We start from the raw sequence: 25,809 nt of genomic DNA on the forward strand, positions 1-25,809 counted from the left end.
TACCGTTACCTTATAATAACTGTAAACTTCAAGCGTTATCAATTCCATAAGCGGACACTGTCTGAAAAACACGCAGTTAGCTGCAGAAAGTGCAGTTACTTAGAAGAACCTTAACTGAAAGGAAAAATCACTGAAAGGAAAATTGGTTCCGTCCTAGTCCAAATCAGGACAATCCTGCAATGCAGGATCAAATACCTGTGAAAAAAATCAATGGAAGTCCATAAACTAACTTTCTGAAGTCAGACTCTTAGCTTATTACCTCTGTCAACTGTTCAGGACAGTGACCCAACCCATCAGAACAAAGCTACCATTTTCTAATTACAGCTGAGCTTGTAGCAGAGGGACCTCTGTTACACAGTCTTGAGCCACCAGAATAGCTGAAATGTCAAAGGAATCTTACTGAAGCAAGAAAGCATTGTTTGCCTGCTTCACTCATCAATTTGCATCTACATTCAGATGCAAGATTATATAAACCAGGTTGTATACTTACTTCAAGAAACATTAGTTGCTCTGATTTCCCTCGGGAAATCTAATGATGGAAATGTTTATATTCTTTCACGTTGTAGGTGGAGGAAATAAGAGTCATTGCAAATATCCATTCTTTGTTCACCAAGATCTTGGAATGACAGCTGCACAACTCACTCCATATGCGTATTTTTGCAGAACGCACAGGATGGTTGAGGTTTCCTATCAATTTTTTTCCACGCTATATTTTAGATTTTCATATTTCTCTATTCCTCTGAATGAAGAGGAATAGGAATGGGCCTGTTTCTTAACAGATCAATGAGGCATTGTCCTGGCTATACATTGCCACTGAGTAAAGAATATCTGCCAGCTCCTTAGTTGGTAGACACAGGTAAGTCCTTTCAAGGGAGTAAAATTGTGAAGCTTTAGGCTATCTAAACACTCCATTCAGAGAGTTAATGCGGATCATTCTTGACTACTGCACACAGCTAGGCAAAAATCTCATTTATAAATGAAACTTTACTTCTGCTTTTGAGCTCCTTGCTCCATCTGTCCTCTGCTACTTAAAACACTTTGTCCGTCCTCCTTTCTTTCAAAAGTCATTGTCAAATGCCAGAGGTAAGCAATTATTATCATTTACACCTAACATCACAGCAGCCTAATACCAAAAAGCTTATAGGTTTTCTCTGACAACCCAATACAAATGTCATACATGGAGAACGCAAAGATACAGGATTAGAGTCCCATCTGCTCTGCAGCCTAGTGTATGAAATACAAATAGATTGAAATGTCTCTTTGATACTGATCATTTCTCATTCACTCAAGCAGACTCCTTAGGAAATTTCACCCCTTACCACATCAAACAGTAGCACTATTCACGGAATCACAGAATGGTTTGGGTTGGAAGGAACCTTAAAGATCATCTAGTTCCAACACCCTGGTCATGGGCAGGGACACCTTCCACTAGACCAGGTTGCTCAAAGCCCCATCCAGCCTGGCCTTGAACATTGCCAGGGAGGGGGCATCCACAACTTCTCTGGGCAACCTGTGCCAGTGTCTCACCACCCTTCACAAAAAAAGAATTTCTTCCCAATACCTAAACTAAATCTACGCTCTTTCAGCTTAAAACCATTCCCCCTCAACCTATCACTACAGGCCCTTGTAAAAAGTCCTTCTCCAGCTTTCCTGTAGGTGCCTGCTTTAGGAACACTGCAATTAAGGTCTCCCTGGAGCCTTCTCTTCTCCAGGCTGAACAACCCCAACTCTCTCAGCCTCTCTTCATAGGAGAGGTGCTCCAGTCCTCTGATCATCTTCATGGCCTTCCTCTGGACTCGCTCCAACAGGCCCATGTCTTTCTTATGTTGGGAGCCCCAGAGCTGGACGCAGTACTCCAGGTGGGGTCTCATGAGAGCGGAGTAGAGGGGGAGAATCACTTCCCTCGACCTGCTGGTCACGCTTCTTCTGATGCAGTCCAGGATACGGTTGGCTGTCTGAAGCCAACCCTTCATAAGGCAAGACCATACACAAACATCCTGCTGTGTCTAACACCACATAAAATTCTGCTCCTGCAATGCAGGTGGGTTGAGCTAGTAGTTCTTCCTGGCCTGCTCCCTCCCAGTCTGTTTTAGGATCCCAGTAGTGCTCCATGCCTCCTGCAATATCTCCAATGTCTTCCTCCAAACCACACAGCCCAATAACAGCAGCACATCCTCCCAACTACGTCCTTCCCCAACTTGTAACTGCCACATCCTTTCCTCTTTCTTCTGCTTTTACGAAGCAGAACAAGAGGTGCTCCTGTTGCATGGGAAATTTGTCTTTCCAGTCCTTGCAGGTCTAAAGACTACCACCAGCCTATCATTAGGACAGAGTGCACTACAGGAGATAACAGCAAGTGGAGGTCCAAATTGTTCTTGGTTAAACCAGGCATGTCCGTATGGTCTGTATGCTTATAATGCCACAAGTGTCTTCAAGAAGATCTCAAGGGTGTGATTTCAGAGCAAGGAGGTAACAGGAATACAGTACAGGCAGAGCATCTGAAGAACCAGATGACATTCTATCATCTTTTTTTTACTGTCTATGGTCATACTTAAAATCCCAGACTTTCTCACACACCATATCAAGCAGAGGAAAGGGGGAGGTCAGTGAAACCTGCTACTCACTCAGAGATACACAGTGATCTTCTGCTCACTGAAGCAATGTTTGATCGCATATATGTAGGTTATAACTTGAGTATCTGCCATCCCACCACGATAGCATCCCTGGGTACTCCTCCAGCTTGGTTTATTCCACTTCCTTTTCTTTTTGTCCATTCCAAGCCTCACTTCATCAGACTATTGCATACAGACTACTGAAACATGCAAGGAACACAACATCCTAGCTTTTACTTCTTGCTTTCATTTTAGTACTCTGTTAATAGCTTTTCATTGCACTTAAGCCCACCACAAAACTGTTTCAACTGCCTGCAGACCTTGTCTAACTCCTGTTAATCCCAGTTCCCTAAGTTTGTTTAGCACTTGCCTCTTTATTGGTCTAGTGCTGGGGTTCACCAAATATCAGGAGCTGAGGGCAAATTAAGAGAATCAAATACATTATCCAGCGAATAGTGCAACAGAATATACTACCCATGCAATCAAATAGCCACCATCAGCCCGTCTTAAACACCTGTGCAGGCTGACTTCAGTTTCTCTGTCTGTGTACTATCAAAGCTGCTATTTCCAAGTGGAAGAAAAAGTTAGGAAAAGTTAGCTAAACCAAATGCTGCACAAGAAGATATGGTAGTGCCATCACACATGAGAGCAAGACAACTTATTCCATGAGTTGTTGTCACATTTCTGGTAATACCTTCTGGAGACATAAATTACAGAATTCAGTTCAAAAAGCAATCATCTTAGCTACTACCAGGAACAAAGCCAGGTGTTAAGTGGTGGCATGGGAGATACAGAAAGGAGTGTAAGGACTTGATCCTGCAGTGATTGTTAAACACAATATGTGTCATATACACACAAGGTTTCCAATGCTTAGTAGCTTTCCCTTTGCAACTTATATGGTAAATCCTATCCCATCCCAGCTGCAACAAAACCGTCCTCTTTAAAAGCAGTAGAGATGGGGGATTCTTAGGGATGTTTAACAAAGAAAAAGATATATTTTGGGAAGATGTTATTTTCATTTTGGCAGAACACAGTATTGAGAACACCTGTGAAACAAGAAAAGGATGAAGAGGCATAGCAACCACACACCCTAAAAACAGCCTTGGTTTGATATGCAGCAAGTTCTTTCATTCAAGCATTTATTTTGCTACCTACGTTACCTAGAAAAATGGGAGCTGGCCAAAACCAAATGCCTCGGCCCTGAACTTAAAAGCACTATTTCAAACACTAGTCAAATAGAACCAGCAATTTGAGGAAAGGAAGACTAAGAACAAACCTACATGATCCAGAAGCAGAAGCTCCTACCACCATCCATTTCCCTTCCAAACAGATAGACTCAACAGAAGAACTCACAAGAGCTCAAAAACCTCACTGGTATTTAATGAAGGTAAGTAAGTACTGATGCACATTGTGGAAAGTTACTCTGACTAAACAAAAAGTAAATTAAACGTAGACTAATGAAACTGTATTTCAACCCTCTATAGTTGGGCTTAGTCAGAATTAAAGTAGCTGTAATTAGCTCTAACATAACTCAATTTTGAAGAAAATTGAGTAAAATAAAGGCCACACTGAATAGCTACGGTATGCAAAGGTAAGGATAGGCAGACAGAGTGAAATGCTGGTACCAAATCAGATCAAGCTTCCCAATTCTCTTATGCAAAGAGTTCCCAAATGAATTTGGATTCCTTTGCATTACTTTACTTGATCCATCAAGTACAGTCCTTACATCATGCATTGAAGGGCATTAGATTAATCCTTGCATCACGCATTGAAGGGCATTAGATTCTGAGTACTGTGCAGTATGTGTTAGGAGGAGCAGTACTCGCAAACATTTGCATCTCCCTAAAAGGATTTCCATCTAGGGCTGGCTGAGTACATTCACCCCACCTGCAGCAATGATAGCTGATCAAGGGACTTGATCAAAAGGATCAAGTCCTTTTGCCCTTGCCAAAAGGAATGATGAGGGACAACAAACCACACGCGACAAAGGTCTGAAACTCTTCCAGTACCGAGGACTGACTGCCAGATCCTGACCTGATCCTGACACATAAGAAGACACTGCTCATTGCGGGTCACACCTGAGCTAGGACTTTAATCAAAAAAGCACAAAATAGGTGACGAAGTTTGCAAATATAAGCTATACCATTAGACTCAGCACCCTGTGGACTCCTGCTGCATTGGCACTGAAGCTGTAATCCACTAATTATATCTGCCTGGCCAGATATAAATACCCACTTTGTGGAGGAAGTAAGACTGTTAAAATTGTCAAGGACTTTCAGCCTCAGATTCTGACTTCAGCCTTCCCAGTGTAAATTTCCACTCACAAAATTGCCTTAATTTCAATTTACGTTGTTCATTTTTGTTTCAAACCACTTACCTGCCACATAAATAGCCTTTACTAGCCCAGACTGACCAGTCCTGACTTCTACTGGTTAAAAATCAGCAGAAACAAATGGTTAAGGCAGAGCTCTGGAAAGAGTCCTCTATTGAGGCTTGGAACGTCACAGTCACTCAAAGATTTTTACAGGGTGAATTTTTCTTGAGGGCTGTGTGCCTCGGCTCATTCTGTAGTTCCCAGGCGAGCAAAACCTATGTGAAGCAGAGTGAGTAACAGCCTTTTACAAATGAATCACCAGCTCACCAAACTAAACCCCTGATTCACTTCACTCTGAGGTTTGCCAAACCTCATGGTGAAGTCCTGGACTTGAGCAGCAAGATTACCTCACTTCAGCTGAACAGGACCCAAAATATACACTAACACCAACTACAGCAGGCACTCACTACTCGCAAAGTCCAGCTATGAGTGGCATCAAATTACATTTGATAAAATATACCAGGGATGTGTCTCAAATCACAGACAGCTGGCACCTTATTAATCTTTGATTTCACAGCAGTCTCCTTGTGCTGGCACCTTTGCTTCCTGATATCTCAGCCTTTTGAGAGTTAATGACTGGCAAAAACAGCATTGACAAATCTGAAGGACTTCATCTCCAATTTAAACCAAAATTGATCTCTTTACAATGTTTCCTGCCTACATTGATCTTTCTGCCCAGGACTTCAGATCATCAGCCCTGCCAGCGTAGACAGTTGGAGTAGACAGCTACCAAAGCTGAGTAAAAAATAATTAAAGGGTACGCTGCAAAAGATGTCTTCACAAACCTCTCCCTCTTCTCTGAAGAGTTCGAGGAAACCCACATCACCCTTCTTGCAGGTCTCATCCTCCAAGGACAGGTTAAAAGCATGGTTAGGAATGACCTAGCAGCAACTCAGAGCTATCAAAGACTGATTCAAACATGACTCACATCTCATCCATGTCAAGTGGGCAACTTCTGTTGAAATATAGAACACTGTAACGTGCATTGCAATAGCACCAGCACCTTAAGACAGCAAACACTGCAATGGCATAGTGGCTTAATACTCACACTCAGCAGGAGGCACTTGTTTTCTTTGATGGCGCCTATGCAGCCCACGAAGCCAATGATCATGACAAATGTCCCTGTGACGATCAGTAGGTTGGCAGCTGACAGGGACGGGAAAGAAGAGGAGAGGGTGGCAAAGTTCCCTTGGGTAACAGCCAGCCAGATGCCTACTCCAAGGATTCCACAGCCTCCCAACTGGGAAAATAAAGAGAAACAAAGAAACTCAGTTATCGTATCCAAGAAACCCCAGATATTAATTCATATAAATATGGCAGTGGTAGAATGGCTCTGCTGGGGTAAACCCAGCAGTCACACCTAATAAGAAATGATCTCTCCCTATGGTACTTTCAGTAGAGAAAACAGACAAAGGAGAAAAAAAAAATGTATAGAGGGGGAACTCATCAGTAAGATGTAACACTCAAGAAAAAGACCCAGATTTCCTAAATCCAAGACACAACTTCAAATATGAGGTCTCTTCCTCTCTAGTGAAAAAGCAGACACTGAGTAAAGGAGAAATTCCCAAAGATTCGGAACTCAAAGGGATTGAAAAAATCCATATCCTATTTAGGTAACTCAGAGAGCTGCCCAGAATGGCTGAAGCACTTTCGACACCCTTTTATTCCCATCCCAATACATGGACTCCCATCCCTGGCTGATGCCATGAACAAATTTTGCCAGAGCATCCCCTGGTAGGACACCTCATACCTCTTCTTGGTTAGTTCCTGTCCAAGGTCTAGCCTCCCTTGGGAGTAAGAGAACATTTAGAGTACAAAGGGGCCAGAGAAGGAGGGAGAATCCTCCCCTAACATTAAAAAAAAAAAATCAAACAGATGTTTACTCCTAATGTGGCCACTGGTTTGGTAATTCAGTCCTCAGAAGAGGACTTGGCTGGTTTAGGAAAAGTTAGGAAGTGGTAGTACAGGCTCCCCAGGCATGTAAGCAAGGAGAAGGGAGGATGCCAGTGCAGGCAGCAGCCACCACAAAACCATAAAATTTACAATTATTATATACACAAGGAACTTTTAAAAAATGCAAACATTTATAAGCGTGCTGCTTATAATTGCGAGAAAGCCTGCAGAATTGTAACAGTCTGAGTAAAGCTGAGCAATTAAATAGAATTAAACCAAAGGGGATTTTGCATTATTATACAGTCACACAGCAGACCATCACTTAGGTTTCTTTCTTGCCTGCTCTCCCTTTAAAATAACCAATTTTTATTGAGTTTTATAATGGCACTTTATTATCCAAATCAATTAAAGGCTAGGAAAGAAATTGTGTTCATAGAGTAGTAAGCCAGACATAGGAGCATATCAATTAAAAGTCTGCATAAAGTGGATGAACATAAGGCAGCTTATGAACCAGGGAAGGAAAAAGAGCTAATCCTGAAGCAGAGCTGAGCCTCAGAAACGAAATACAGAAGAGAAACACAAAAGCCAAAGCAATTTCTTGTATTAATTGCTAAGGTTGCCTCCGCATGCCACTGAATTCCCCCTCAATAAGGGACAATAAAAGTGGTTGTGTCTCAAGGCAGAACTCCTCACCTCAGTTGCAAACTAGTCTGTTTTGTTCAGAACTAAGGAGCCAAACTATAACCCATTGTAAAGTACCTTAGCTGCATCAACCTGCGTGTCTCCACTGAGAGAAGGCAGACCCAGGGACTCAAACCATCTCATTCAGCAGCCTTTTCATATACAGGCATCCCATATCACCATATTCATCCTTTCACAAAGTACCCTCTACAAGCACTGTGGAGGGACAGTCCATGCTCTGACCATATACACTGGAAGTATCTCCCCTCTATGCCCACTTACGGGTCATGATCTTTCACATGGTCTAAAATGAATGAAGAATAACCAGGGGAGAGGAGAGGGAAGAATACTTAAAGAAGGTAACCCACAGAAAATCATTTATGGTAACTGAGGGGATATAAACAAAAGCTATCAACATGGCCCAAGGAAAAAAATGTGAAAAAAAAGGAATAAATTCCCTAAACCGGGAATAAAACTTTGAAGGTCTACTGGACTACAAGACAGCATCAAAGGATTTGTGGCAGACATCCAAGTTAAAACGAAACTGGGCAGAGTGCTTATGTAGTCCGGAATAGCACTAAACTGGCTGAGGAATGGGATGGAAAGCACAACTACGCTTCTGCCTCTGCAGCATGGTGGACCTTGTGCCTCAAAATCAGCCTCGGAGCCGCAGGCACAGTGAGGCTGCACATATGGCCCAATTAAGCCTAATGAAGGCAGATGCCCAGCACCAGCAGAGGCACCACCTTGCAATCCATTTAGCTATTATCTTTGGTTCTTTGTTCTGAAGCAATTCAACAGCAGCAATAAGAGGCAGCTTATTTCATCACCTTTTGCACTCCCTGTGTTGCTACACTGCTTTGAGTGATACCGACACCTACAAATATCATTTGTATTATGGGAGGTGGGTCTTGCCGAAGACGCTGCTGTGTTCGGTAAAGGCAAAACCTGTTTGCCTGCTCCTCCATCGCCCATTAAATTCTTTATGATGTACAAAGCATAATGCTTGACACATTGCTGCCCTTAGGACATTTGATTTCAGCGTCTTTTCCCTCCAAAGTCATTCTTGTCTGCGGAAACTGGGAATTCACCAGTGGCACAAAACATCACAAAACCAGGAGACAGTTCATGCAAAACGCCGTGACCGTGGCTGTACCCATTTAGATCAGGGCTGAATCAGCCTACCGTATCCTGGGCTGCATCAAAGGAAGCATGGCCAGCAGGTCAAGGGAGATGATTCTCCCCCTCTGCTCTGCTCTCATGAGACCCTACTGGGAGTACTGCATCCAGCTCTGGGGCCCCCAACATAAGAAGGACATGGAGCTGTTGGAGCAAGTCCAGAGGAGAGCCATGAAGATGATCAGAGGACTGGAGCACCTCTCCTATGAAGAGAGGCTGAGAGAGTTGGGATTATTCAGCCTGGAGAAGAGAAGGCTCCAGGGAGACCTTATCGCAGCATTCCAGTACCTGAAGCAGGCACCTACAAGAAAGCTGGAGAGGGACTTTTTACAAGGGCATGTAATGGGATGGGATGAGGGATAATGGTTTTAAACTGAAAGAGCGTAGATTTAGTTTAGGTATTGGGAAGAAATTCTTTTTTTGTGAAGGGTGGTGAGGCACTGGCACAGGTTGCCCAGAGAAGTTGTGGATGCCCCCTCCCTGGCAGTGTTCAAGGCCAGGCTGGATGGGGCTTTGAGCAACCTGGTCTAGTGGAAGGTGTCCCTGCCCATGACCGGGGTGTTGGAACTAGATGATCTTTAAGGTCCCTTCCAACCCAAACCATTCTATGATTCTATGAATATCTCATGTCAGTTTGTCAGCAGGAGTATCTCACTACATTGCCCTTGATTCAGAGATACTCTATATCAGGCTCTCTAGCAGCCCATTATCTTCCTATTTTTGAAGAGATAATGCACAGCTCTTCCTTAGGTTGATTAACCAAATCCTGAAATGCACAAAGGGATCCTTTGAGCCTTAAATCATCTGGCTCAAACTGTATTTAATAAAGCACTGCACTTAGGAAATGTCAGCACGCACTACTGAGGGCTGCTCCACCTTAGTTCAGCCCTATTCCTTTTCCCACACCACAACATCCCCTCATGGTCCTTGAGTAAAGTCGCTAAGCTGTCCCACCAGGCCCTGGGAAATAGAGGCTGCCCTTAACTCTAGTCTAAACTGCTCTTTAAAGCCCCCTTTATGCCAAGGAGGGAAACCCATCTGTAAGCCTCTGTCCAATGACCATAATAACACTCAAGCACCTGGTTGAGGAAATGCTTAAGGGAACCAAGACCCACCAAGACAGCCACAGGAGCCTTTCCAATGATAGCAGAATATTTTCTGCTCCCAAACATTCAAAAAGCTTGTTCCCTCCCCATTCTGAACTGAACAGCAGCATAATTCCCAGTCTAAGATCCAGGGATCAGAGGGATCACATTTACTTATTCTGGATCAGAGCGAAGACAAAACTGTTGTAGTCGGTTCTATACTGCCTGTTTTGATTTATTCGTCTTGGTATCTAAGGAGCTGTTAAGTTACAAATAATTTTACTGAGTTATTTATGATGTTCCCTTTCCTCCACTTTTTGTCTCCTTACCCCATCCCCAACCCCCAGTCCTTGTTTGTGCCAAATACTTAGAAGCAGAGTGATGAGATGATAAGTCTTTGACAGCTTTCAGGGTTTGCAGAGATGTGAAATTAAACAAAACCATTAACAGGGCTACTCTTGACAAATTGGGGGCTTCACTTAGCCACAGTGAAGCTCTCGTGGCTAAAAGAGAAAATTTTAGAACAAGAAGATTAGCGAGAAGTCTACAGCTTGAACCTGATCTATTGGCAGCCAAACATGAGTCTTTATTGACTCTATGTGGTGAGTGCAGGGTTGAGTTTTTTAAAAAAAAAAAGAAAAAAAAAAAACAACAAATCCCCCTCAAAGATGTCAGGCTACTGACAATACTGACAACAGCATTTTTTTAATTCCCTTGTCAAATGTTTAACACATTATTTGCCTAATTGTTGATGATAATCCACTCTCTTGCAAGCAAGGCAGCTCATGGCAAAATCTGAAACAAAATGCGTCTTCCTCTAGCATTTTTTTTCCAATAAATGTTGCAATTTTTTGTAAAATCTTTTTTTCTAAGGCCAAAACAGTGGGACACCAGAAGGGATAGAGTCATAGCCCTAAGACTTAGGAGATTTGAGTTAAGTGTCTGTTCCAGGACAGACCTCAGTGTAAATCTCGAATAGGCTATTTAGTATGTCTGTGCCTGAGTTGTAAAATCCTGAATACAAAGACACGAGTAGTGGGTTCTTTGCAAGCCCTGGACTTTGCAATTGGCTGTGGAAGGAGAGCTTTATTCCGCTCAAGACAAATTGCTCATAGGCATTTATACAGTAGAGTCAAGCAGCAAAGCCGGTGGCTTACTCTAAAAGCATACGTTCAGTCTGTCTCTCCTTCCCCAAGAGATACACAGACACGTGTGCACTCTCTCTCTTGGCAGAAAAGCTGCCTACAGAATTAGATCCTCCAAATTGTTCTAATGGGCTAGAAAATAAATTATTCAGACTTCAGTGCATACGTTTAGAATTGATCTTACAGTATGGTAAACAAAGTAATCCCAAACAGCCCCATATATAAGCATGTTGCTGAAGAAAATTATTTTGAAGTTACAACTACGCACTTAAAATACTGAAGGAGAAATTGCCTCATTGTTCATTATAATGGTGTTGGTGTCTTTAAGTGGGTTTCTTATTGGTTTTATTACATGGAAAATGCATCTAATTGAGGCTTCTCATATTGTATCTGATTAGGATCTACCCAACATACTTCCTCTTTCAAACAAAAAAAATTCCTCGTATATTAAAAAATACACTGATAACAGAATCCAAGTGGAAGGTATGATCAGTTGTTTTGTAGTTAAACTAACTCACGTGGAGGGTTTTTCTCCCACAGTCTCCATATATTTAAACTAGAAGGGCTTTCTCAATGCCATTTGCTATCCAGTTACTCTTGTGTGAATATGCTTCTCCCTCTAACTATGGAGTATACAATGGAAAAATCAACACCTAAGTATTAATAGTAGTGATGTGAACATTATCCAGCAAATGTTCTTGTAATGTAAGTCATACCTAAATTACTGTTCGTTTCAGCTAGACACATAGAGGAGTTGGAAATGGAACATACATACATTGACAGTATCAAATGAATCAACAGTCTTACATGGAAAAAGCAGAAGCGCGTGGGCTAATGCAGAGACCGCGGTGCTTTATACAAGCACATGCAAACAACCTGTCAGTGTAGCTGCTGCCTGTCCTAGAGGAACGAGGGGCCACTTCTGGAAAACACCTTCAAACACACCGGCCACTTCTGGAAAACACCTTCAAGCCAGCAGTTCATGGCCATTAGACTACTGAAGACCTTGTAGACATCCATCTGCACCACACCACCACTACTGACTGCCAGTACGCAGGACAATGGATTTTGCAGATAGTGTCCCACCACATGGATGGACACTTTAGCAGAGCTCATGTGACATATACTAGTAGTATCACCTCAGTCTAGCACAAACTTCATTTCTTTTGCTAGTCAGAGGTCTGAAATTTAACAAATATGGGATGGTATACAGAAATTTAACAAATAAAGGATGGTATAAAATTTAATCCCTTTGTGCCTCTGATTTTAGAAAGTTAAATAGAGTAGTAAATGGGGAACTGAAGCACATTTCTACCCTTAGCGTATTGAGGAACTGAAGGATATGCGCAAACCTCATCCAAAATGGCCATGATCTGAGATTTGTCCTTTTAGCAACAATTTTAAAAGAATGAGGAAAAAATACTTGAAAAAAGATCAGTTAGTAGGGACCACATTCCTGGGAGTGAAAAGACTAGAAAAGTAGCAGTCCATAAACGCTGATGTGGGATGGGAAAGGTGAATAGAGGATCATTATTCATTTTTCATGAGATAAAAAAAGCTAGAGGTTATTTGGTCTGCAGGTTGAAAACCAATAAAAGCAAGTACTGTTTCACAAAACATTTAATTAAATTCTGGAATTCATTGCCACAGAGTTTTGTGGATGTCAAAATACGAGCAGGTTCAAAAAAAGGGTTACACAAATCAAAGGAGGGCAAGGTATCCTAGCATTTATTAAAAATGATATTTTGCATGCAGCCCTTGCAGTGGAAGACCTTAAACCATTAACTGGAGTAGCTGGTAAAAATGTCCTGTGTTCTCTCTCCTTTTTTCTTATATTCTCTCTATGCATCCCTGAGCAATCGTGACCAAAAACAGAGTACTCAGCTAGATGAAACTTTTTCAACATTATGGGCATTTTTATGTTCTCCTTACTTGACCCTCTTCCCCTCCCTAGTTTTAATGTTCACTTACAGTTCGAATTTGATTTTTTTTTGCTTGCTTGCTTTGCTTGGCATCAGCCTATTTTTAGAGACAGGGTTATAGATACAGACAACAATCAAAGAGTTAAGTCTCTGTTTCTCCTTATCTACATACCATACTGCTGGTTTTGTATCAATGAAAGTATAGCTTATTTAAACCCAAAATTTAGAAATCTGTTCGTTCACCAAATTAATCAAATTTAGAAACAAATTCAAAACCTCTTTCTCTCCCTCAGATCCATTGGACCTATAAAAGCTGTATTTCTTTTCCAGTGGGCATATGGATCCTATCCAGATTCTTCTCTTTCAGCCTTAGCAAATCTGGAGTAAGATCTGCTAACCTCTACACACCCAGTCCACTAGACTTTTTGCAGTTTGATATAGAATAGTTGCAGGGAAATCCTAGAACTTATGCCCACATGTTACAGACTCTTGTGTTGGTGCAATCAATAGCTAAACTAGAAACAACACAGTGCTTATGCTATAGTACGTTAAAAAAAAAGGATGAAATTACCTAACTGCATTTCTGAAGCAGAATAAGGATACCTCTACTTCAGCTCTTCGCACACATGCGCTTCCTTCTCCTCTGTAGTGCTGCCTTCTGCTCTTGCAGCCGTGGCCCAGGTTTTCAGTATTGCTCATGGAATTTGGGCAGCTGACAGCAAATTCTCAGCTGTCATCACTCCAGAGCACTTGAGCTGCCTCATAATTTGCATCAAAAAATTAATGAGAACTGGGCTTATGTATCCTCTAGATCATTGTAAAAAGTCTCCCTGATTTCCCACTCTAGGGACTAAGCAGCCTTTTAAAGCTTGGCTGAAAGCAAACACGTCCTTTCCACCCCATACTCCATCCACACATCTTTAGCACCTTGATTATCAGGCTAGCTGAGTCAGCACAGTCCCCTGAAGAAGTCTTTTTAGAGAAGCATAAATAAGGGCAGAAAAGTCTCAGATCTATTGAGCCTTGGGATAGACCTCAAAAGCCTGTTGAGACTTGGGATTTCAATAGGTTTGCACAGAAGGAGGAAAAAAACAAAGAAGAAAAAAAAGCCCAAACCTCAAGCCTGCAGTCTGCAAAGCACCTCTGTAAAAGAAAACAACTCAGGAAAGCCTTTCCTCATCTAATTCAGATAGGCTCTCGGTTGTGTTGCTTCTCAGACATGTCTGGTCTTCAACTCCTAACAAGTGCTAGCTCCACCCAGTACACAGACATTATCCCACATAAATAGCACATCACAAACAGATGCTGCTCTACTCCCAGACTCAATGCCTTCTTTTAGAACATCTGACCAACCTGATCTCTTTTTATGACCAGGTGACCCACCTAGTGGATGAGGGAAAGGCTGTGGATGTAGTATACTTGGACTTCAGCAAAGCCTTTGATACCATCTCCCACGGCATTCTCCTGGATAAGCTGGCAGCCCACGGCTTGGACAGGTGCACTCTTCGCTGGTTTAAGAACTGGCTGGATGTCCGGGCCCAGCGAGTGGTGGTGAACGGTACTGCATCCACTTGGCGTCCGGTCACTAGTGGTGTCCCCCAGGGCTCAGTACTGGGCCCAGTCCTGTTTAACATCTTTATTGATGATCTGGATGAGGGTATCAAGTGCACCCTCAGTAAATTCACAGATGACACTAAGCTGGGTGGGAGTGTTGATCTGCCTGAGGGTAGGAAGGCTCTGCGAAGGGATCTGGACAGGTTAGATAGATGGGCTGAGAGCAATGGTATGAAGTTCAACAAGGCCAAGTGCTGGGTCCTATACTTTGGCCATAACAACCCCATACAGCACTACAGGCTGGAGGAAGAGTGGTTGGAAAGCGGCCCTGTGGAAAAGGACCTGGGGGTATTGGTGGACAGATGGCTGAATATGAGCCAGCAGTGTGCCCAGGTGGCCAAGAAGGCCAACAACATCCCGGCTTGTATCAGGAACAGTGTGGCCAGCAGGACTAGGGAAGTAACTGTCCCCCTGTACTCAGCACTGGTGAGGCCACACCTTGAGTACTGTGTCCAGTTCTGGGCCCCTCACTTCAAGAAAGACATTGAGGTGCTGGAGCCAGTCCAGAGAAGGGCAACAAAGCTGGTGTAGGGTCTAGAGGGTATGTCCTATGAGAAGTGGCTGGGGGAACTGGGATTGTTTAGCCTGGAGAAAAGAAGGCTGAGGGGAGACCTTATCGCTCTCTACAACTACCTGAAAGGAGGTTGTAGTGGGGTGGGGGTCAGCCTCTTCTGCCAGGCAACTAGCGACAGGACTAGAGGACATAGCCTCAGACTGGGCCAGGAGAGATTCAGGTTAGACATTAGGAAAAATTTCTTCACAGAAAGGGTCATTAGGCATTGGAATGGGCTACCCAGGGAGGTGGTGAAGTCACTATCCCTGGAGGTGTTTAAGAAAAGTCTAGATGTGGCACTTAGTGCCATGGTCTAGCTGACACAGTGGTGTTAGGTCAAAGGTTGGACTTGATGATCCCAGAGGTCTCTTCCAACCTAGTTGATTCTGTGATCTACTCACAGCAGTAAATTCTCTCAAGCCAGAATTTTAGTTTGTTCTGGTGTCATTTAATTTCACTTTTGAACTCTTTCACTAATATCTCTATGACTTACAGGAAGATGCTTTAAAAGAGCACAACTGAGTAAAGCACAAAGCATTTCAAATGCCAATCTCTTCAGCCCTGTATATAAGCAGTTAAAAATTAAAAGCTCTATGAAACTAGGTGTTTGACCTTACCATCCCATATTCTTTTCATTTTGCTTAAAAATTAGTTTCAAATACAAAAATCTCATCTGGCAATATGGGCCATTACGTACATGAGCAGCAGCCAAACACCTCCAAGAGTTGCAGGCCTACATTCCCCACTGGTGTCAACCAGCATGTCTGACCCTGATCAACAACAGCCAAGGATCTGGCCTGAATGTCATACCAGACTTTTTCTTATGAATTGATTAACACACTGTCTGCCTCTCCTTTACAAGCCACTGTCATGTCAGTTGTGCAACGCAGTGTATAGCGCTCAACATGATTTCAAAGTAGACATGACACGCCATCTTCCACGGGCCTGAACTTGATACCCTGCATGACAGGCAAGCAACTGTTACGCATACACAGGTAGATGAGGGCTACAATCCTAACCCATGTTCTGCCTGCCAGCATGACATCCTGGGATTCATATCCTCACTGCCCTCTAACTGCACTGTAGTCCTGTCACAGGTTCGAAGAAACATACTTCAATAGCTCATGTTGTTACTTTCCTTCCTTTTAGACACTTCTCTCCTATAAATAGGCTTTGGTTTAGGATACTCCACTCAGTGCATGAGCCTGACAAATACCAAGAGCATTTTTATCAAGCCTAGACAGTCTACAAACAGGACTTTGAAGCTCTATGTGGGCAAAGAAACATCACAAGAAGGACATTAATTTTCATAGTGTCAATAACAGAAATATATAAAATACTGCTTTTTCAGTTACCCTGGTGAGGATTGAGCCTCAAGAGCTTAAGCCTTAAGAAATTCCTCAGTTGCGTTTCACCACTAAATTGTGGTCTCATCAACTAAAGTAAATTTGGTGACAATTGAAGACGTCAAAAGACAGAATATCATGCTGACACCCCGCTAATGGAAAAGTGAATAAAAAGTCATTCAGTAATCCCTGTTGTTTTATGAGTAGCTTTCTCCTACGCACTTGCTCCTCTAAATCATAGTTATCTATCAACTACAGTTACAAAAGAACGTAACTACAACGGTTATGAGTTAATACACCCAATCTAAAAGTGATGTTTTCCTTTCACGCGCTCAAAATTCATTGAAACACTTAAACGTGTGCTCAATCGCATCCTTATCCAGCAAAGCATTTAAAGCATGTGCTTAACTGCCACTGACTTTAATTAGTCACTTCTGTAGTGCACTTAATTGCCCCATACTGCAAAGTCATATCACTGAGGATGCAAAAACTTGTAGAAATAGAACAGGTGAGGATGACCTATTAAGGCAGCATTGCTGATAAAAAGATTAAACTTGATCATAGAATATTAAAAAATGGTTATTATTAGTGTCACAAGCATCTAATTGGAAACTTGCCTAAAATCTAATTCAAATTAAGGATTATGAGTAAAGTACTGAGTTAATGACAAGTCACTGAAACACAGAGCAAATGCATGAGTTAGAGGAGGGAAAGGGATGAATCGACAACAATGAAAAGAATATGTCTCTCTTCAGGTTCTAGTTTTAACTGCTGCCAAATTGAAAGTGTTAAAGCTTTTTCATCTGCTCCTCAAATGTAATTTCTAAATCCACCTGGGATGACTGTAATGAAATTGATACAGTTGTAAAGAGGAACACATGCGTGTGGTCTGGAATCAGAATCCATCAAATGAAGTTAAATCTTTTAAAAAAGAAGCAGAAATGGAAGAAAACTGGGTGTGCTCTGGAGTCCCTGGTCTGTCCCATCTGCAAAATAATACACAACTTTTTAAACGTCTTTGTAGCATAAACCGGCAAAAGACCAGATCTGGAGCTCTAGATGCAATTTTAGTCACCTGTTGTCACCTACATAGCACTAAATACTGAAAACAATAGAAGCAAGTAAGATGGTAAAGTTTGGTCTTTTATACAACACAAAACCTGATTTCTGTAAAGACTGTTGACAGAGAATTTTACCTAAACTATTTGGTGAGACGCTGAAAGAAACAGAGGATAATGAGCATCAAATAATGACTCCAGAGACCACAGCTCAATTCCCCAGTTTACCACAGATTTCTTGTACTGGATAAAATCCAGATTATTTGGTGTCTTTAGTGCTTTTCTCTCTCCTAGAGGCATTGGATGGGTTTAGAATAAAAGGTAGTGAAATAATAAGATGATAGGGGTCATATAAAAAGCAAAGATAAACAAACAGGTTTCTTAAGGAGTACAAAGATGACAGAGATGGTCCTTCTATTTCATAGTACTCAAAAAGTTTTTAAAACGTGTACTAACAGGCACAGTCTGCAGAAAAATAAAATGAAAAACATTTTTAAATTGCATGTTTAATCCTTCCATAGAGGTATGTAGATAGCACAAGGCTGGTTGCTATAGAAACGTCCATAGTGAATATAGATAGTATAGTTGAAATGCAAAATTAGTTGTGTACCTAAAAAAGAAAATTGCTGATACTGTGAAAAAAAATGACGACAGCTAAAGCTGATACCCTCCCTCACAAAAGCTTTCAAAAAATAAGAGTCTTGACTATATAAGCCAATATTTGATTAAATAGTCTGAACAAAGAATCTCCTGCAATGCACCCCGGCAGAAGCTGAACTTAGTTCTGGAAGTTGAGCCAGATCACAAAAAGAGTCTCTGGTTTCAGTCCTGGAATGGGGGGCAGGTGGCTTTTACCAGCATGTTTGGCTCTTACATCTCGAGACTGATTTTAAGAGCATCCTTCCCCAGGTCCCAAATTGTGCTGATCTATTTCACTGAGATTATGGTTAATTTTCCTGATGGAGACCTTTCCAAAGATAAATTGGTTTTCTTTACAAACGTATGGTCTACACAATATAACAGGTCTTCTCCAATTCCTCCAGTAGCAACGCAGCTATGCCACATTCTCCCCTCCCATCCACCTTTCTGAAGTTCACTCGGCAGCCAGTAACACTGTCAACAAGGACATCCAGGGTCACCATCAAATACTGCTCTTAAATCTACCAGCTGACAGCAGAGGGCTGGAGGTGAGGGTCAGTGGGAACACCAGCAACACAGCACTCCCTTCCCTCGGTCCCATCATAGATACTGCGCCTGTGACCTGCTCTCTCTGGCCAGGTGCTGGCAACACCTGAGGACAGACAAATCTTCTGTATCGCTGGAAGTTCCTTCCCACTATTCTCCAAGTCCCTCCCCAAAAAGCACAGCACTCTCAGGCTGATTCCTGGCACACGCAACTCTCTCCTTGAGGAGCTCAAGCCCTGCTCAGGAATTGAGCCCATCTCCAGCAGGGACAGGAAGGTTTTGGGAAGCAGTAGGATTTTTATGCAGTTATCTCAGCTCCTAGAAAGCTGTGGGACACGACTCCAGCACAACCCTCCTATCTGCATGAGTCACAGACATGAAAACCTTCTAACTGGTATTTATTAAGAGGCTTCTTCATATTCATGCTTCCGGTAAAGCTAAAGACACATTCCAGTCCATATCATAACAACACTACAGCATCAATCAATCAATGGAAGTAACATAAGGTGTGAGGTTAGTGTTGGGAATAAAATGAACTAGGAAACAACTGGAGCACAAGGTGGGGGTGCCGAGGCCTCGCGAATAAAAGAAAATTGTGCAATGAAAGACTGGTTCAGATTGCTCCAACACAATTTCCCACCCTCTCCTTTTATCTTTATTTTGCTCCCCCACCACCAGCCTCTCTGCCACATTTCTAGGATGCAACTTAACTCCTCGACTGCCACAAGAGCTCACACGCAAAATGAACACTCACTGTCTTAATACTCTTTCCTGTATTAAAACAAACCAACAAACACCAAAACCAGCTGGGGTATCCAAGATGCAAATGCAAACATAGCTCCGTGGAGGACAGCTAAGCATACCAGCAAAAGCAACACTAATGACAAAATGTGAAATAGATTAAGATGCAGTGAGACCTTCTTCTTCTGAGGTTTAGCTTTCCACGGAGATGGGGAGAATGACCAAACTTGTACACCACAACTGGCTTTTAATGAGAAGTCTTTTTTAAACAGTCCCATCAATAAGCAGCTCACATGGTCATAGGAAGGGATTCTACCACGTTCAGTATTGATCCCCTGATCAATAACAGACTTGTGAGCAATAATCACACCCTAATAACAAGCAGCCTCACATCACAAAGCTTATTTTCTTTCACTGAACACCATCAGAAAGCTGAGCAAAACGTGTTCTGAATCTTTTATGGATTCTTTTTAATGCATTGTTAATAATATTTGTACAGGCAAACGAAGTATTTACTACCATCGCAATTGCCTAACAACACCATGCAAGCAGTCCCTTGTAGCAAAACCAGCGTTATGACTGGAATAGCATCTCTCACTTTAATAGTTCAAATGCCTTGTCAAGAAAATTATTCTAATTGGGTGGGAGTACAGGAGAGAGAAAAGACTATTCCTTTGTTTTATGTTAGCAACTTTTAATGATTGTTTATTTATATTAGGCTTTGCTATGCAATAGCACATCTGAGGCTTTTCTGCGCTCTTACTAGTTCTATTTATATACAATTGCCTGTATCCCAAGCCACTTCCAAGCATGGGCAGTATGCCATCAGTAATGAATGTCACCTCAAATAATCTTTTTTTCTGCGCTAGTTATCCCCAAAGGAAACACTACAGTCCTTTCTTATCACCAACCAAATATCTGCTATGGAAGCATTTCAGATGCTTTGAAACAAACACATTTAGTTAAACAAATCTGTGATCAGCAGCTTTGTTGCAACATACCGATCGGAGAGCCCACAGAATCCCTTGCTTTCACATTTTATTTTGCTTTTTCTGTTTCAGTGATCTGCGGAAATGAGCGCAAAGACTATGAAGTAAAAGTTAGTACCTGAACTGCAGATTTCTGGACTAAACTCAGTCTTCTTTTGTCAAATGCTACAGGGTACAACACAGAAAGACTGCAAATATTTCTTCTAACTTCAGGTCTATACAACCAGGTTTTAGACATCTAGGGTGGGATTCAGGTCACCTAACTTTAGATGTCAATGCTATTAGTGGTGTCCAGAAATCAATGTGGCTCATCATAGTCCAAGCCTGCCTTTGGTCAGATGAATAGCTCCCTAGACACCATTAATGGCATTGACCAGAATTTCTCTGACCGCAACAGTAGCCCAGATGCCTAGAGTTAGGGCAACACGGATCCCAGCTCAAATCCATCTGCCCAGACTCTCCTTCCTTTGTCATTGGAAAGAAACAGGCATCTCCAAAGGTCACTCCAGCCTATCCTAGAATATGCATCCAGGACAAATCACCCTTTGGGAAACCTACTCTATGCAGTGATTGCAGGGTAGTCAGAGCAAACATCATGGACTTAAACATAAAATCCCTCCCTCGCCCTGTTACCTAAAAGATAGAAAAGATTATTTTCTCTCCAAATGGCAGGTCAGGAAAATTCACAACCCTCCCTGAGGTAATTTGGAAATTAACTCCCTTATCCTTATTAATTAAAATTATGTATTGCTTTTTTTTTTTCTTCCTTATGATAAAAACATGCTATCGCATAGGTATTAAAACCTCACGGGTGTGCAAATACACGCAGAGAGCATGAAGAATCAAATTATCTCAGTTTAGCAAGTCCCTTCCAGTCAATGCTCATGGAAAGCATTCAGTCACACTTACATTCTTGCACTGCCCATTACGTGTATTGCTTAGTAGCTCTTAATAAAGGAGTATGACTGACACAAATTTATAGCTTTTTTATTACTTTGCCCCCTCACGTTATAAATTCGTGAAACAGTTGCAGTTTATTCCATTTTTATGTTTGTCAGTTTTATTTACACACTCTTTCTTGTCATTAGAGAGGAAAAAGCTTTTGCGTTTCTGCAGATCTTCAATCATTCTGTGCTGGGGCCTGAAATGAGATGGAAACAAAGACTTCTGGCTCATCTAAAAATAAACCGTCATCTCGAATGCTTTCTCAGCACAGCCTTCCATCATAAAGCACTGCTACATAAATACAGCTTTATAAATTATATATTTAAGTCTTTGCATGCTCACAGCAGTTTACCAATAAATGTTCTGCAATACCTGCTTAAAAAAACAGACATAAAATCATTTCCAATGATGATAAATGATTACAGCTTAATACAGTCAAGCTGACAAAGCTGAAAAGTCCACAGGGTGTATTGCAACTCAAATGCCACAGGTGGAAATATAAAAAGCTTTCAAATATAAATGTTACAGCCTTCAGCAAAGAGAGGAAATCTAGAGAATGGCCTCGTGACACCAAGCTGCGTACTAATTCTAGGGTGCCCCCCAAAAGAAAATGGTGGAATTTAATGCAAATTTTGTAGGCAAGAGAATAAATAAGCTTCAGCGCAGAGACTGTTGCAAATGTGTCTGTGCCTGTGGGACAGGTCTGACTAGAGAATAAAATCAGAGAGAGACATGGGAATGGGATAGAAAAGGAAGTCAAACATTGAGAAGCATAACTTTATCCAAACAAGAACAAGAGGATATTTTGGATAGTGAACCATATTCTTGAGTTAAATACAAAATTAGCTTCTCTGGATAGGAAGGTAGAAGGCGGCAATGGGACTCTCAGTATGAAATCTCTCAGTTCAGGCTAAAAATCGTATTTGTGAATCAAGGAAAAAGTCTTATTCAGTAACTCATCATGAGGCCACTTCCAGTCTGCAGCTGTACTGTAGAGAACCTGCTCATAATTAATGACCCGTAGCCACTTAAAGCTAAACGACTGATTTCAAATTGTAAACGAGCAGTTCAGAAACAAGAAAACGTATCAAGATGATTTCAGCAGTCTCCATTCCCATTCCATTAACCATTTAACAGGCAAAACATAATCAAAATGACAGAAAGCTCTCGTCATCAGAGCCTGCCTTTAACAGCTTGTCTTCAGACGATGAAGTGAAGCTCCAAAAGGCATTCACTTCAGTATTTTTGCTGGCATTTCAGTCCCAGCATGGTCTCTCGCTCTCCCAAGGGCGAGCGAGCTTTGCCTGTCGAGTAACAGCAATGCCTGGGGGTTAGTCTAGAACGATGAGATATCACCTGGCATGTGGCACATATCAAGAACTATTATAACGCAATGGGCTTTTGCAGGACAAAAACAACAAAAAAGAAGCAACCAATTTTCAGTTCACCTCCTCTCTTTCCCACAGTGCTCTAAGAGTGACTGGCCACGAAGAAGATGCTCTCTCACAAGAGAGAAAGACAGCTAAGAAAAGTACACGGCTGAAATATTGCAAGGGAGGAAAGCATAGCAGGGCGAATGAGGGTCCTCAAATGAAAGTGGAAAGATAAAGTGGAAAAACATGATGGAAAATCCTTTGAGTAAGTAGCCTGTTCTCCTTAACTAGTTCCCTCCAGACTCAGTGATCTGGATCCCTCTCCATCCTTGACCTTCATCCTGATACATGCTATCTCAGCAATTTTTGTTATTCTACAGGAGATCTGCACTCATCCCTAATTTGAAGACTTCCTGTGTTCACCGAAGCAAAACTCCTTTCTGCTCAATGACTGCGGTCTCCGATTAGCTTATGGAGGAGGAATGAAAGAATTGATGGGGGGATACCAACAGGATGGCAGTAGGTAAGCCAAGGGTTGGCATGGCATTGCCAGAGGGTGGCAATCCTAGTGGGAACATTTACACTGCTCCTTGGAGCACGAAGGGCTCAGGAGCATATATGAAATGCTTGTACACCAAGGCACACAGTATAAGAAACAAACAGGATGAACTGGAAACGTCGGTCAGCTCCCAGAGCTACGGTATCATTGGTATTAGTGAGACTTGGTGGAATGAGTCCCACAATTGGACTGCAGTGTTGGAGGGCTACAGGCTGTTCAGGAGGGATAGGCAGGCAGGCAAGGTGGAGGTGTAAGGGAGAGGTTTGATTGAGCAGCCCTTACAGTTAGTGATGTGGCTGAGAGCCTCTGGGTAAGGATTAGGGGGATGGAAAACAAAGGATATGTTGTAGTGGGTGTCTCCTACCGATCACCCAGCCAGGATGTAAGCACCGACGAGTTATTCTACAGGCAGCTAGGAGAAATTTCTGGATAGGTAGCCCTGGTCCTTACAGGAGATTTCAACTTCCTACACATCAACTGGGAATACCATACTGCTGTGACAAGCAGGTCTTGGCAATTCTTGAAATTTGTAGGAGAGAACTTCTTGTCACAGGTACTCAGTGAGCCAACTAGGAAAGATGCCCTCCTAGACTTGCTGGTTGTGAATAGAGAAGGACTCATGGGGGATATGATGGTAGGTGGCTGTCTTGGCCACAGTGATCGTGCAATGGTTGAGTTTAAAATTTTCAGTGTAATGAGAAAAAAAAGACAGCAGAGCTGCGACCCTGGACTTCAGGAGAGCAAATTTTAAGCTATGCAGGGAGCTATTTAGCAGAGTCTCCTGGGAATCTGCTTTTGAGGGCTCAGGACTCCACGAGTGCTGGTCATCTTTAAGAACCACCTTTTAGAAGCACAGAAGCATGCAATTCCACTGTGTCTAAAGTCAAGCAAGTGGGGCAGAAGAACAGCTTGGCTGAACAGAGAACTCCTCGTGGAGCTCAAGAGGAAGAAGAAACTGTATGATCTCTGGAAGGCGAGATCAGGCTTCGCAGGCAGATTACAGAGCTGTGGTTCATGTATGCAGGGTGAAGACATGAAAAGCCAAAGCTCAACTAGAGTTGAAACTGGCAAGTGTTGTTTCTGATAACAAAAAGGGCTTTTTAAAGTATGTTAATAGCAAGAGGAGGTCTAAAGAAAACATTGGACTGATACTTGTGGAAGGTGGTCATCTCACTAATAGAGATGAAGAAAAAGCGGAGGCATTCAATGTGTTTTTTGCCTCAGTCTTTAATAATACGGATAGACCTTGGGCTGCCCGGTCCCCCGAGTCAGAGAACCGTAAGTGTGGGAAGAGTGACTTTCCGTTTGTGGACACTGAAATTGTAAGGGACCAGCTGTATGAGCTGAATGTTCACAAGTCCATGCAGCCTGATGGGATTCATCCCAGAGTTCTGAAGGAGCTAGCGGATGTCATAGCAGGACCTCTCTCTACCGTCTACCAAAGGTCTTGGGAGTCTGGGGACGTCCCTGCTAACTGGAAGCCAGCCAATGTTATTCCGATCTACAAAAAGGGAAGACCCAGGGAACTACAGACCTGTTAGTCTAACCTCAGTTCCTGGAAAAGTTACGGAGATGATTATGCTGGGTACTACTGAAAGGCATTTAAAGAATAATGCAATCGTCAGGCACAGTCAACATGGGTTCAGAAAGGGAAAGTCCTGTTTAACTAATTTGATATCCTTCTATGATAAGGTCACCCGCCTAGTGGATGAAGGGAAGGCAGTGGATGTAGTCTTTCTGGATTTTAGTAAGGCTTTTGATACTGTCCCTCACAGCATCCTTCTGGACAAGTTGTCCAGCTGCGGGATGAGCGGGTTCACAGTGTGCTGGGTGAAGAACTGGCTGAAGGGCAGAGCTCAAAGGGTTGTACTGAATGGGACTACATCTGGCTGGCAGCTGGTCACCAGCAGCGTTCCTCAAGGTTCAGTTCTAGGACCAGTGCTGTTCAACGTATTTATCAACAATCTGGATGCAGGACTTGAATGCACCATTAGCAAGTTTGCTGATGATACCAAACTGGGAGGTGCTGTTGACTCTCTTGAGGGACAAGAGGCCTTGCAAAGGGATTAGATAGATTGGAGCACTGAGCTATGATTAATGGGATGAAGTTTAACAAGTCCAAATGATGGGCACAGTTATAAACTGGGAGAGGAGTGGCTGGAGAGCAGTCCTGCAGAGAGGGATCTGGGGGTGCTGGTCAACAGCAGGCTCAATATGAGTCAGCAGTGTGCCCTGGCAGCCAAGAGGGCAAACTGCATCTTGGGGTGCATCAAACACAACATAACCAGCTGGTCAGAAGAGGTGATTATCCTGCTGTATTCAGTGTTGGTGTGGCCTCACCTTGAATACTGTGTGCAGTTCTGGGCCCTGCAATTTAAGAAGGATATGAAGGTCCTTGAAAGCATCCAGAGGAGGGCAACAAAGCTGGTACAAGGGCTGGAAGGCATGTCCTGTGGGGAACAGCTAAGGACTTTGGGCTTTTCTAGTTTAGAGAAAAGAAGGCTGAGGGGCGACCTCACGGCTCTCTACAGCTTCCTGAGGAGGGGAAGTGGAGA

General features: G+C 42.5%; 1 protein-coding gene across 6 annotated transcripts in view; it reads right to left on the bottom strand.

Moving 5' to 3' along the window:
- The window catches only part of TSPAN4 (tetraspanin 4), a 479,366-nt gene that overhangs the window by 80,102 nt on the left and 373,455 nt on the right, over positions 1 to 25,809 (bottom strand). For all 6 annotated transcript variants that reach the window (XM_068398876.1, XM_068398877.1, XM_068398879.1 and 3 more), the window contains one exon: positions 6,035 to 6,226. In XM_068398876.1, the coding sequence (XP_068254977.1) occupies positions 6,035 to 6,226 (192 nt within the window). The remainder of the gene's footprint in view (positions 1 to 6,034; positions 6,227 to 25,809) is intronic.

This window comes from Nyctibius grandis, chromosome 4, assembly GCF_013368605.1.
Source record: "Nyctibius grandis isolate bNycGra1 chromosome 4, bNycGra1.pri, whole genome shotgun sequence".
Lineage (NCBI taxonomy): Eukaryota > Metazoa > Chordata > Aves > Nyctibiiformes > Nyctibiidae > Nyctibius > Nyctibius grandis.